We start from the raw sequence: 12,889 nt of genomic DNA, 5'->3' as shown, positions 1-12,889 counted from the left end.
TAGTAGTATTTTAAATACAATTTTTAAAAAGATTTGCTAATGTCTGCTTTATTATTAAACATATATATATTTAAATCTTAAATTTTTTGTTTCTAAAAATAAACAAAATTTATAAAAAGTTTACTAAAAATAGACATTACGAGGAAGTAATTAATATCTTAAATAATTTCCTAATTCATATCTCACTTAATCATTATTCAGCTATTTTCATAAAAAATTGTATTATTCAAATGCATTAAACACAATAGGCCTAGTATATGAATAAATAATGATCGCCCTTATTTAATTTTTTTATTTAAACTCTAAAAATAGCCATTATTTCTTCGAAACATTGGTTTTAAACATGCCCTAAGGTTAGTGTGCGTAACACTCTTTGCGTTATAAAAAATTTATATGCAATGCAATGAATAGGTAATTACGTATACCCTTGGCTTTTTAAAAGATTAAAATGGTGCTAAAGTATTAACATAATTTCACGAAGTATTAATATAACATTTAAATTATCAAAATAAAAATTTCATTTTTTTAATGTATACATTTCTATAATTCTAATCATCAATTTTTACTACATAATAATTTTAAAATTAATAAATTAAACTGTAAATAAAAATTAAGATATGACAATTGGAAACACAAAACAAAGTCATGTAAATTTTAATCAACTTAACCAGATAATTATTTTATTACTTTTTTCTGTTTTTAACTACAGGAAGTAGCTTACAAATAATAACGTTAAATGATTTGAAACGTCAAAATAAAAAGCCTTAATTTGATATAAAAAATTGTTTACTGCTTATCTGCTTATATGTCAGGTTGTTTAACACTATTTAAACAAGTATGACGTATTCCTCTGGATTAAAACAACAACCAAATACGTAAAATGTGGTTAGCGGCTACTCGCTAAGAACTTACAACAAGATTTACAAAACCGAAACACGGTTAACATAAACGAAAAACATCGAATGATAACCACATAAATTTACATATAACAAATTAAACCTTACTAAGCAGGTAACGCTGACTTAAAGCTTGACCAATCTAAAATTTAAAATTGCAAACTGGCAAAAAAATGCATTTTAGCAAATGCCCACAACCTTTGTATACGAAATTGTTACATTTACAAGTAAAGTTAAAAATGTTTACGTTAGTTGCTAGATAGGCCCACGCTTGAGTAAAACTGCTTACGTTTTATCTTACTAGCAAGGTGCGACTGCCACCCTGCTGCATATCGATAAATTTCGGATAACCTTTATGCCAAATATAAAATGGCGCCAATATCTCGTGAAATTGATAACGCTTATTAGGAGTTATTGTTATGTCATAATAAGCATTATAATTGGATTGCAGCTATTGGTTGAAAACGTGTTGTATAGTCAGTCGATTTTATGTATTCCGGTTTATCCTCATTATTTAATTACAGTATACTAGACTACATAATTTTAATTTACAAACATTTTTTAAAAGTTAAACATACACAAGTTAAATTAAAAAAGCAAGCATTGACAAATGTACCTTTTTAAAAAATTTTAAAGGAATTTTGTTTGTGCAATTAACTTTAAAAAAGTTGTTACTACTATGACGTTATCTCCTGGACAACCGAATAAGCCATTTGATTTTTTGCGCTTAAATTAAAGTTTTTTTTATAAAGCAATTACTCATTCTTTATAACAACTACATGGCTTGAAATTTATGTTTCTTATCCAAACATTAGATCAACTAACAAAATTTTGTTTGAATTAAAAACATTCAAATTATTTTTAACTATATAATACAACGTATTTCAGTTTGTTTACAATTTATGTTTATTGTTAGATTTAAAATATTTGCATATCATTTGAATAAGGTACAAAGATGTCAAAAATGACAAGGCAATCTAAAGCCTATCCGTAAGTTACTATAATTTTATAAAATTTATTTTAAAAACTGTAAAGTTTTATTTATTTTAAATTGTTTTGTAGTTCAAGGGCAACACGAACAAGCAGTATACTAAACACCGCAAGTCAAAGTCGGTTTACAAAAAGAAGCGATGCAAATGTTTCTCAGAGTCGGCGAAGTGTTACCATGAGTGATGCTAGAGTTGAATCGAAAACAATTACAGGACACAAACTGGGAATTACTGTAAGCTGGCAAAGTGATGTAGCGGTTAATACACTTGGCTTTACAATAGGAAGTCCTGGGTTCAATCCCCTTTGGGTTTAATTCCAGCCCATTACAAACCATAATTTTCCCAAAAGGGATCTTGAGACTGGGTTAGGATAACTGATATTACTCTATGCTTGGGTCGTGTAGTCAACCTTTTTCAATCGAAGATAAATAAATACAAAAAACCTTATAAAATATCATATCAGAATAACCTGTCAACTTCAGTTCCTTAACATAATAAAATATCAGAATAACCTGTCAACTTCAGTTCCTTAACAAACTAATATTGTTTACTGTTGTTCACAAAACTTAAACATAACATTTTAATGGCACAGGTATTAGATGAAGACGGTAACGATGTGACACCAAAACCATTACACTCATATGACTTGAATGCACAAAAAAGTCACCTATTTGGTAGTGATAACCAAAGCACAGTTGGCACTCCTACTGATGTAATGTCTTTAACTTCTTTCTACCAAGCTGGCACTGCAAGTGTTTATGCACAACCATTTAGCAGGTAAAGTAGTTTGATAAAAACTTAATCTTTTAAATTAAAAATACTGAGTGTAAGTACTGACTCTATTTTACCCATTTATATGGACAACTTTTTGGATAAAGTTTTATTTTTTTTATTAAAAAAGTTAATCATTAAATCACTATGCTATTTATGCATTATTAACAAGAAACCTTTTAATTAATATTTAGATCAATATATGGAAGTACATCAAACAGATCTGTTAAATCCAAGAAGTCATCAATAGAGTCAAGTGCGGGGGATATAACAGAAGCTGGTGGCACTGAGGTTACTACAGGGTTTGCAGGTAAGTTGAAGATTGATCTGATAACGGTATGTTCTGGTAAAGAACAATTAACACAAAAAAATAATAAGTATTAAAATAAAAGGCTAGAAGTTTAAAAATAAATTCACAAGTTTTACATAATGCAAACTTGTTATGTTCTTTGTCATAATTAAAAAAAACATTTTAATTAGGTCATTGTGATAATATGTTTTATTTTTACATCTACTTTTTTAGATGTGATGACTGTTCGCAGAGAAGAGGTTGAGGAACTAACAGAAGAAGATCTAAACAAGGTGGTCAACATTCTTCTAGAGGAGACGGACACAATTTGGATGTTTGAACAGAAAGGAGTCGCAGTCTCGGAGGAGGGTGAAGACGCTCAGACTATACAGTTGAGTGAAAAGCATAGGCTTTATTTATTTACATTTTCACTTTAAAGTATTTAAGTATGTGTTTACAAAGGGTAACTTTTTTATAATTTAAATTAACTGAACGCTTAACTAATAAACACATAAAAAGTTGTTAGCTCTAACATATCTTCAAATAAAAAAGTATCTTTCAATTTTAAACAACTTTTTGTTTAATAGAAAAAAGAATGAAGTATATGAAGAGTTGTGTCGAAATAGAGAAGGTAATGATGGATTTTCAGATCGTGGAATGCAAACATTTAATGATGCCCAAAAACACAAGGAAATTCAAGCTGAAAAGGTAAAGCTAACATAAACTTGGGTTATATTCAAAGGGCCTTGGGTAGTAAAGCCAGGTGTTTTTAGCATCATATCTTGCTGCCTGCACCTGAGAGTATTTAGCATTGTTTAAATACCCCAATAACTAGTTGTTTTTCTAAATAAAAGTTTACAAAATTTTATGCACTTTTTAGATGTTCCACTAAATAAAACATATTTTAGGTTGGTTTGGTAGAAACTGGAATCAACGTCACAACATGGGACATGTATGACACATACACTGATGACGCCCCAGCAGTGACAGGTACCCAGTCAGATGACAGTTTGTCAACAAAACGGGAGAGGTCTATGAGCACAATGGAGGACACTAGGGGGAGTGAGAGTATTGGAGCATCGCAAGTATCAGGTTTTTTATATTTTGATTTTAAAAATAAAAAGTATATATTGAAAATATTTTGCCAGGTAACTTTTTGGTTTGGAAAATGTTATTTACCATTGCCATGACTAAGTGTCAGCCTCAAATATTTTTTACCTAGTCATCTGTGGATTTTATTCCAAATAAGATCCAATCTAATATTATTTTACCCTGTCCAATTTTAGCTTACATAAAGAGTTTCATACATATTAGACACTTAAAATGGCATGTTATTAAAATTTTTTTTTAAATTTTTTGAACAATTGAAACCATTATAAAGTCGATTAGTTTATCAACCAAACGCCTTATTTTAAGGGTTTTAATTACGCTTGCAAATTTGAGATTTGTATTTATGAATATTAAGACTAAACACTACCTAAGACTAAACACTATTTAAGACTAAAACACTACTTTTATAAAATGTGCGCTTTTTTATTAAATGAATTAGAGCTAATCAATTATGTAACAAAGTTATTTGAACCAGTATAAAATGAGTTAAACGAAAGATTACAAATATCTAATATAACATAATATGAATTTGTTCTTGCAATTAAAAACAAAACCTATTTATATAAAACAACTACAAAAATTTAAAAATTATGTGACAACTTGAAATGCATACATACACAAATAGTACAAAAATTAAATGAATAGTCAAAGTCAACAAGCATTTATTACAAAACAATTCCTTCCAAAATTAAAACTAAAGATTTTAAACATAGGCCTTTTAAGATACAGTTTTGCTACTAATTCTCAACAGTAAAGCAAATTGGATCACAATTTTATCATACCAAATGCACATCTAAAGTTTGTTTAACGTGTTGTTTTAAATAATCAATAACCAAACTTAGTTCGAGTGTACTTTGCTATAATTTCACATTTAACAAATCCTATTTTCACCTAATTTAATTTTGCTTTTTTTGATTTGTTTTTGTGTTCGTTGACAATGTAAGTTCCAACAATGGCTAAATGGTCAGAGGCCATAACTTTATCAAGCAAATGCCTTACTTTATTTCTTTCGGTACTAGGAGGCTTATTATTGGGTGAATGCATCATGGAAGCCTTATTAATAGTCAGTTCATTTTTAATTAAGTTTGAATCAGAATAGGTTTGGACGTCAAGTTTAGATTCACACAAAGGGGTTTTTATGAGTTTTTTGTGTACCTCTTTTTCAACGGGCCAAGGTGTAAAAGTCCCAATGTCATTTGGATCTGAAAACTCAATGTCTTTACCAGGTTTTTTGACGGGAATAACCAACTTAGTGGCAATTGATTCTTTCAGTTTAAATTCTTGTAGCTGTGCCTGAAACTTGGTGTTTTCTTCTGAAAAACGATTAAGGTCTCCAACAATTAATGTAGGGACAGGAGGTTTTAAATCAAGGTTTGCACTGTTCAAGGAAAAAAGTGCATTCTGTTGTTTTTCTTTTACCTCACCAAATGGAACAACATGAGATATGGCAACACAGACCTACATAAAAAAGTTTTAGTTAAAACTAAATCTTTAAAAATAATCAACGAATAAAGACTATCAATATCTTAAAATGACAATTTTTTTTCTTATTTAAACGTTTTCAACTTACCTTATTTTCAGAGTCGTTTTTTTGTTTTAAATACACAACGCCAGCACATCTTCCATGCGCATCACCCTCTATGGTGGAAAATTGATTAGCTAGTGCTGGTTTATTGTTCTTTGTACTAACCCAACTATGCTGCCATTTATCTACTTTCCACTGTCAATATATACATGTTATTTATAATTTGAAAACATTGAAAAATAATTTTCTACTGGAAATTTTCTTTAAAATTTAGGAACTTAGGTAAAAACTCTGAACGATGTAAAGTAATTTTTACTTTAGCTGTAAGGTATTTTTAAAACCCACTTAGAAAAAATACAAGACAGGAGACAGGATTTCTTACCTTGCTAGACTTGTTAACAGCCAGAACATTTGAGAACGACATTTTATCACCATTATTTTTAAATGATTTTGCTTCAAAATTATTTTTTTCTAATAAATCTGTCACCACTTCAACATTTTCATCATATCGGATCTAAAACAACATAATTACTTGAACAAAGCCCTAAAACATTAATTTAAAAAACTAATATAGACAAGTTAACAACCAGAGTTACTTTATGATAATGTATTTTTAATTTAACCTTTTTTACCTCATTTAAACCCACTACATCAGGTTTTTCTTCATCAATTGATTTTAACACATGGTTAAATCTGTTTTTAAATTTAAACTCCTTGCCAAGTTGTTCTTCTAGCATTTCACTGTGACGATCACAACTCACATTTTGGGTGTAAATTTTAAGTTTCGACATATTAATTAGTTGTTAATTAAGTTATAATTACCGTACTGTACCTATCGCTGAAAAACATAACAATAATAATTAGACATTTTTTAAAACACTGTTAAATTTAGCCATTATTAAATCAACATAAAAACCCATTAACTATAAATTTGCTTTATAAAAAATAATTTAATTTGGGCTATGGTAAGACGACCATTTAATAGTATTCTTTATAAGGGGTTGTAAATAATAAATAACTTAGTTACATTATTACTGCATATTATTAATATATCAACTATTTTTTATTACAGAAAGTAGAGCAAGTGTACTGACTGCATCAATGATGGGAGATGTAGAGGAACCTACTGGGCCAACGCCAGTGCCCCAAACTATACTTACTGAAGGAACAGAAGGAGGTATGTATATTATGATTTTTTAAGTCTTTTACAAAGAGCATAATAGAGATATTCCAACAAAAAAACAATAGTGAACGTTAAAAAATTGTTGCTTATTTTACACATTTAAGATCTTTACCCTAGATATTACTTCATTAAGTCAAATAAAATGTAATTTAACTGTAATCATTTTGTTACAAAACTTTTTTATTATTCTAGGTGTCAATCCACAATGGGAAATGGTAAGCAAAGGAGAAAGTTTAAAGTTGAACCTTGTTGTAATGGAAAGAGTGGTGACTGAGAATATATACCAGCCCAAACAAGCAGCATACAGAGGCTTAAGCATACTTACTGGTAGGCAGATTTTATTACTACTTTGTTTGTTGGTACACATTAATCCAACCTATATTAGGTCAATATAGTAAAAAACCTACATAACACAATGGGGTTTAGTTAAAAGTTTATTTTAAGCATTTCTATTTTGAATATTAACCTTATTTTGCTGCTAGTAAACTAGATTATAAATTTATTTACAGATCCAGATAAAGAAATACCTGAAACTGATGAAAACGCAACTACTAGGGCACCTTCGCCAGATATAATGACATCAATGGGCCCTACCCTAGATAGATTATGGAGTTATAATTGTGCCCTATCAAAGGTCTAATATGATACTCTTACTTCCTTGTTTAAAATATTCTTAAACTAGAGCTTTTGTATGAACAAAATTATATCATGCCTTGTTATATATCTTTAAGCCCTTTTCTTAGTTTTAATGGGTTTACTATGCCACTATTTCTTATTCTGAAACACTGACAATCTAACTTTGCTTACAGGGTAGGAATGTATCTAACCTAGCATGGAACAAGATTAACTCAGACATATTAGCAGTTGGATATGGCCAATATGGGTTTAATGAACAAAATAAAGCTAAAGGGGGTCTTGCATGCTGCTGGAACTTAAAAAATCCAGAGGTAATTTATTATTTATGGTCAATGGCCAATTCCTTCTTACTTTTCTTATTTTTTTTTATGTAAGATGGTTCCCATTACATATTTTAAATTTTTTTAACTATTAATATATTTATAAATCTTTAGTATCCAGAAAGAGTATTTCACTGCAAATCAAGTGTAACAGCCCTGGATTTTAGTTTAACGAACCCAAATCTTTTAGCTGTTGGTTTATATGATGGAACTGTTTGTATTTACAATGTTCGGAACACCACAGACTCACCTGTTGTTGACAGTTTGTAAGTTATATAAAAAAAACTAACTGTGTGATAACAGATTTAACATCAGTTTGTATAGGTAAATAAAAATGTGCCTATTTTAAATTGGTATATTTATTGTGAAACGTTTACAAAATTAACCATAAAAAATGTTTTGTAACTATTTGTACTACTTTTTAATTGCTAAAATTATCATACTGCTTTTTCAAGCCGTCTTTAGCTGTCATAAAACCTTATTATTATAAAGTATCTTTTGTTGTTAGCAAGTTAGAATTCCTGACTACTATTTTTATGCAATTAGTCATTATTTTTGCATGTTGCAATGTCTACAGCTAACTAACCCTTTAACTTTTAGCGACTGTGCTGGAAAGCATTCAAGTCCAGTTTGGCAGCTTTGTTGGGTTGAACGAGAAAAAGGGGTTGGGGATGAAAGAATTGAAATACTGGTTTCAATATCAGCTGATGGGAGAATTGTACAATGGTCTATTAGGAAAGGGTTTGAATGTAGTGGTAAATAAAAGCATTTTTTCCTGTTCATTCTATTTCTACTAAAATTTATCTTTAATTTAACAATATAAGATTTGACAGAAAACTTAATCTGTTCTAACTCAAACTCTTAAAAATTTTTAAGCTAAATTTTCAACTAATGCTTACTTGCAACTTAATTAGTTTCCTGTTTTACTTTATAAAATATCAAGAGTTCCTTATTAGGATAAAATATATATTTATGACACTTTGTTTTAATATTTCCATTTTTGTTCATTTATTCACTTTTGAAATTTTTTTTTACTAAATTAGACCTAATGAAGTTAAAAAGAACTGTGGGCAAAAACCAACAAAAGAAAAAGGAAAAAGCAGAGGCCTTAATATCTCGACAAGCTCCTGGAATGTGTTTTGATTTTCACAAAAAAGTAAAAATAGTAAATTCTACAACTCTACATCTGTACACAATTATGTTATATTTAATTATGTTGGTTTTAAGGATACCAACATGTATCTGGCTGGTACAGAAGAGGGTTTAATACATAAGTGTTCGTGCTCTTACAATGAACAATTCCTTGATTCTTACACTGGCCACACAGGACCTATGTATAAAGTTCAATGGTCACCTTTCTGTCCAGATCTGTTTTTATCTTGTAGTGCTGACTGGAGTATAAGGTAAACAATGTAAAACTTTTAATGCACTCGAATAGTAATGTTTGCTTAATGTGATAAGACTGTGTTATTTATGTGATAATTCTGCATTACTTAGTACCCATTAAATCTGTACACTGTAAATGTACTACTCTTAGTAAAAGCTTAGGTTTCCTGAAAAAATTAGCACATAAAATTTAATTTGCTAATCAATATTTACACTAAAGTTGTGTCTTAAATCTAAAAGGTTATGGATCCAATCTGAAATGAAACCGGTTCTCAACTTTCTGTCCACCACAAAAGCAGTTCATGATATTTCATGGTCCCCTTATTCTTCAACTGTGTTCTGTGCTGTTAATGAAGGAGCTGTAGAAATATGGGACCTTAACACAAACACGTGAAATTTCGCTTATTTAATTTCTAGAAAATTTTTTTTTAATTCTGTGTATATACTTTTTAAATAAGTCTGCAATAAATTTTATCAAATCCTTCCTTATAGCGTAATTCTTTTGGTCAATAAAAGCTAAGACTTATATTTTTGCAGCTTGGATCCTCTGATTACCAATCTGGCCAGTCCTGGAATAAAACTAAGTTGTGTCACATTTTCACGAAATTCCAACAGTATTTTAGTGGGCGATAGCGATGGACAAGTATCAGTTTATCAACTAAGAAATATGCAAGAAAAACCAAGATCTAAGGTTTAATATTTCTCTTAAATTAAAGTTATTTAAAAGGCACCATATTTGTAAAACTTTAATTATTATAGTATTTTTTTAATTAAGTATGAACACCTTAACAAAATATCACAACTTTTTTTTAATTAAGTTTATTCCATTTGGCAGAAAACAAATGCTTTAATTGACATTGTGGAATCAACCCTGGCTAGCCAAACCGACAGAACAGAATAATATTTTAAACATAATTATTTCCTTATGTTTTATAAAGATTAGACTTTTTTAAACTTTAAAGCTTTGCTACACTGTTTTTGTTTTACTTTTTTGCATAAGATTATAAATACATTTACTTAAAGTTGGGACTTAAATGCTGTAAAATTCCTTTATTAGATGAGACTTTAGCAAATACCTGCATATAAAAAGATCATTTTGTAACATAAATTAAAAAAAAAAACAGTGTCTTTTTATGGTTTATATGAATTCAATTGAAGGGGATTAAGTTTTAAATTTTAAAACAATATTTATTAAGTAACATTAAATTAACATCTAAAATCGAGTTTTTTATACAAGTGACTTTTAAAGTAGGCAACTAAATGCATTTATTCTAAAACTTTAAACTCTCAAAGCTACCTTAACATTGCAATAAAGTATTTTATGATCTGGCAGCCTGGTCATCAGGTCATGGTACCATCTGACCATCATACTTTTATCATAAATCATGACATTAATGAGAGCATCGGAAATACTAAAACTAACAACAACATACCAACAACAACCAAACTAAACACTGTCTGACTGTTCTTTCTAGTCTGCTAGTGTAAATAAGGTAATAAATAACACCTAGTCAGCTAGTGGCAATTAAATTGGGGGCAAAATGTAAAAATCTTGATTTAAAAAAAACATAAGGTAATCTGTGTCTCTATTAGTTTCGCACGCCCTACATAAACAGGGTGTGCAACCGAAATACGGCACATGTAATTAAACAAAGAGGTTGCATAAATTAAACCCTTACCCTAACCCTCACATATTCAGTTTACCCATTAACACATCTGACTCGTAAAGCGGACTAAGTTATACTCATTAAAACATATTTCAACTAATTTTTAATGTCTGGTTGAACAATTGCCATACTTAGGTTATAACGCCTTGTTAAATTCGGGCGTGCGAAAGTAATAGAGATCCTCTGTTTTAACCAAATTAGTAAATAAATTAAAAAGTTTAAACACTCTTACTACTTTAACCTAAATATATTAAATAATACCTGATACCACGTTTTGTTATAATATGCTTACATAAAACTGGAAAACTTAAAAAACCGGCAGCATGGTGTAGTTGTAAGAACACTTGCTACACCACCATGAGGTCATGGGTTCAATCCTCACTGCTCTCATGCTGTAGCGTCCTTGAGTAAGGCGCTATAAACGGTATAAACTCCTGCTGAGCCAGCACCTAATCAACACCATAATATCCCTAACTGCCACAGGCAACTTGAGACCGGGTCGGGTTAACTAATTGTTACTCTATGTTTAGGTCACGCATTTGACCTTCCCACATCGAGGATAAAGATATATATATAGACAAAAAAAAAGTCATTTTTTGACTTTCTGACTTACAGGAAATAAGTCAATTATTGTTATAATAAATGTTTTGTTACGCTTTTTAGTTAATTAAATACTAAAAATATTTTTTTTACTATATACTTTGTTTCGAACAAACTCTAAATTTACCTTTCTTGTCATTTTAGTTTCCAATGGCACCCGCACACATTTTCTACCACCATCTTTCTGCCAGAGAGTAGCAGAATCATACAAAAATAGTGATTCCAAATATTTTTTAATCGTACAATACACAAAAGAAATTGAAAAGCATTTTCGCTTTTTCACCGTATCACATTATCAAATGTTTATGACACGCCCCCTTCAAGCTAAAGTCGTAAGACATTAGTTGAAATTGTGGCGGTGGGACCCAGCGGATAATTGCACATTCGCCCTTAGATATTATAAATTATTAAATTACTATTTGTGGTGCGTAATAATTTTGTAAAATAAATTTGAATAATTAGGCACCACAAACATTTATGCGTATAACATCTTACGGCACTTTCTTATTTTGAGATCATATGTGCGGGCTCGCTCTAATCATTTGTATCTTTTAACTGGACATTCAGTAAAGTTAATTATCTATCAAATATAATTTGTAATTTCCAAACGTGTGCACCAAACTGTTTCAAAATCCAATTTTACACCTGTATTTGACCACTTATATTTTTTCACTTTTTTAAAGAATGTCGTGGTTGAGTATGTTATTTTGAAAAAAATATGTAAAATAAATTGGAGCGACAAGATATGTAAAACTCAATATGTGACGTCAGTGATAACACGTATTTCAGTTTAGTACAAAAGTTCACTCGTGCGACAATTTTTAATGTTTTGTTTAATTTTATTTTTATTTGAACTGTTAAAAATCTTGTTAACTTATTTTATATTAGGTTTGGTTTTAATTTGTTTTTACAGAATTGGGTATTTTTACCCCGTTCTTTTTTGTGTTGTACGATTAAAAAATATTTGGAATCACTATTTTTTATGAGCACCGCCCAATCAAAATTCGCTGCTACACTCTGCCAGCTCTCTGGCAGAAAGATGGTGGTCGTTTTCTTAAACCCATTCAAAAATGGAACGCAGTTGTTACCTAATTGTGTTTGTATTTGGAAATTCTTTTAAGTATTTTAATTTCACTGGACAAGTTGTTACACATCAAAAAGTTATTGCACCTGCAAATAATAAAATATTATTATTTTTTTGTAGTTTACTACCTTTTTTTACACCACGCTGTCGGTCTTATTTTATTACAATTTCAAATTTAAACAAAACGTAGGTTAGTATTAATTGTAAATAAAAGCAATAACTATTATGTATTAAAGACAATATAAATCATCATAAAATAAATGCAACGTATATTTTCCAAATTGCACATAAGTCCCAATAAGTTGTGAGCCATCAGTTACCGGATGATAAAAACAATATTGAGCAAAGTAATTAAGATGTATTTCCACCCCACACAATGTTCGGAAACCTCTTATTGGTCCTATCGTTTTATGCATGTATGACTAACACATAG

At 29.7% G+C, this 12,889-nt stretch overlaps 2 protein-coding genes across 3 annotated transcripts; one reads left to right on the top strand and one right to left on the bottom strand.

The window, feature by feature from the left end:
* Positions 1-1,736: 1,736 nt before the first annotated feature.
* LOC145744985 (dynein axonemal intermediate chain 4-like) lies at positions 1,737-10,257 on the top strand. Of its 2 annotated transcripts, XM_082562968.1 has the most exons (18): positions 1,737-1,886; positions 1,959-2,118; positions 2,478-2,662; positions 2,851-2,966; positions 3,180-3,336; positions 3,533-3,653; positions 3,854-4,037; positions 6,653-6,757; positions 6,956-7,090; positions 7,273-7,397; positions 7,573-7,710; positions 7,834-7,985; positions 8,320-8,474; positions 8,763-8,875; positions 8,947-9,122; positions 9,346-9,495; positions 9,643-9,796; positions 9,941-10,257. In XM_082562968.1, the coding sequence occupies exons 1-18, from the start codon at positions 1,852-1,854 to the stop codon at positions 10,004-10,006; spliced, it is 2,427 nt and encodes an 808-aa protein (XP_082419094.1). In that variant the 5' UTR covers positions 1,737-1,851; the 3' UTR covers positions 10,007-10,257. The 2 variants fall into 2 exon arrangements, with proteins under 2 accessions (XP_082419094.1, XP_082419095.1); XM_082562969.1 differs by lacking the exons at positions 1,737-1,886; positions 1,959-2,118 and adding an exon at positions 2,140-2,249.
* LOC145744987 (uncharacterized) lies at positions 4,469-11,528 on the bottom strand. The gene is made up of 5 exons (XM_082562970.1): positions 11,500-11,528; positions 6,213-6,418; positions 5,963-6,094; positions 5,626-5,775; positions 4,469-5,513 (listed from the first exon to the last, which is right to left on the bottom strand). Exons 2-5 carry the CDS (start codon positions 6,369-6,371, stop codon positions 4,947-4,949), a joined length of 1,008 nt encoding a protein of 335 aa, XP_082419096.1. The 5' UTR covers positions 6,372-6,418; positions 11,500-11,528; the 3' UTR covers positions 4,469-4,946.
* Between the last annotated feature and the right edge of the window lie 1,361 nt (positions 11,529-12,889).

This window comes from Corella eumyota, chromosome 3, assembly GCF_963082875.1.
Source record: "Corella eumyota chromosome 3, kaCorEumy4.1, whole genome shotgun sequence".
Classification (NCBI taxonomy): domain Eukaryota; kingdom Metazoa; phylum Chordata; class Ascidiacea; order Phlebobranchia; family Corellidae; genus Corella; species Corella eumyota.
The sequence above is the reverse complement of the archived record's forward strand: the minus strand, read 5'-3'. Positions and strand labels throughout refer to the sequence as shown.

Bases quoted from the DNA above. Each gene is read 5' to 3' on its own strand.
- LOC145744985 (XM_082562968.1), top strand. From the start codon at position 1,852: ATGTCAAAAATGACAAGGCAATCTAAAGCCTATCC. The intron at 4,038-6,652 runs GTTTTTTATATT...TTTTTATTACAG, and splicing joins TGGAGCATCGCAAGTATCAG to AAAGTAGAGCAAGTGTACTG. The intron at 8,475-8,762 runs GTAAATAAAAGC...TTACTAAATTAG, and splicing joins GAAAGGGTTTGAATGTAGTG to ACCTAATGAAGTTAAAAAGA.
- LOC145744987 (XM_082562970.1), bottom strand. From the start codon at position 6,371: ATGTCGAAACTTAAAATTTACACCCAAAATGTGAGTTGTGATCGTCAC. The intron at 6,095-6,212 runs GTAAAAAAGGTT...ATGTTGTTTTAG, and splicing joins ATGTAGTGGGTTTAAATGAG to ATCCGATATGATGAAAATGT. The intron at 5,776-5,962 runs GTAAGAAATCCT...ATATATTGACAG, and splicing joins CTGTTAACAAGTCTAGCAAG to TGGAAAGTAGATAAATGGCA.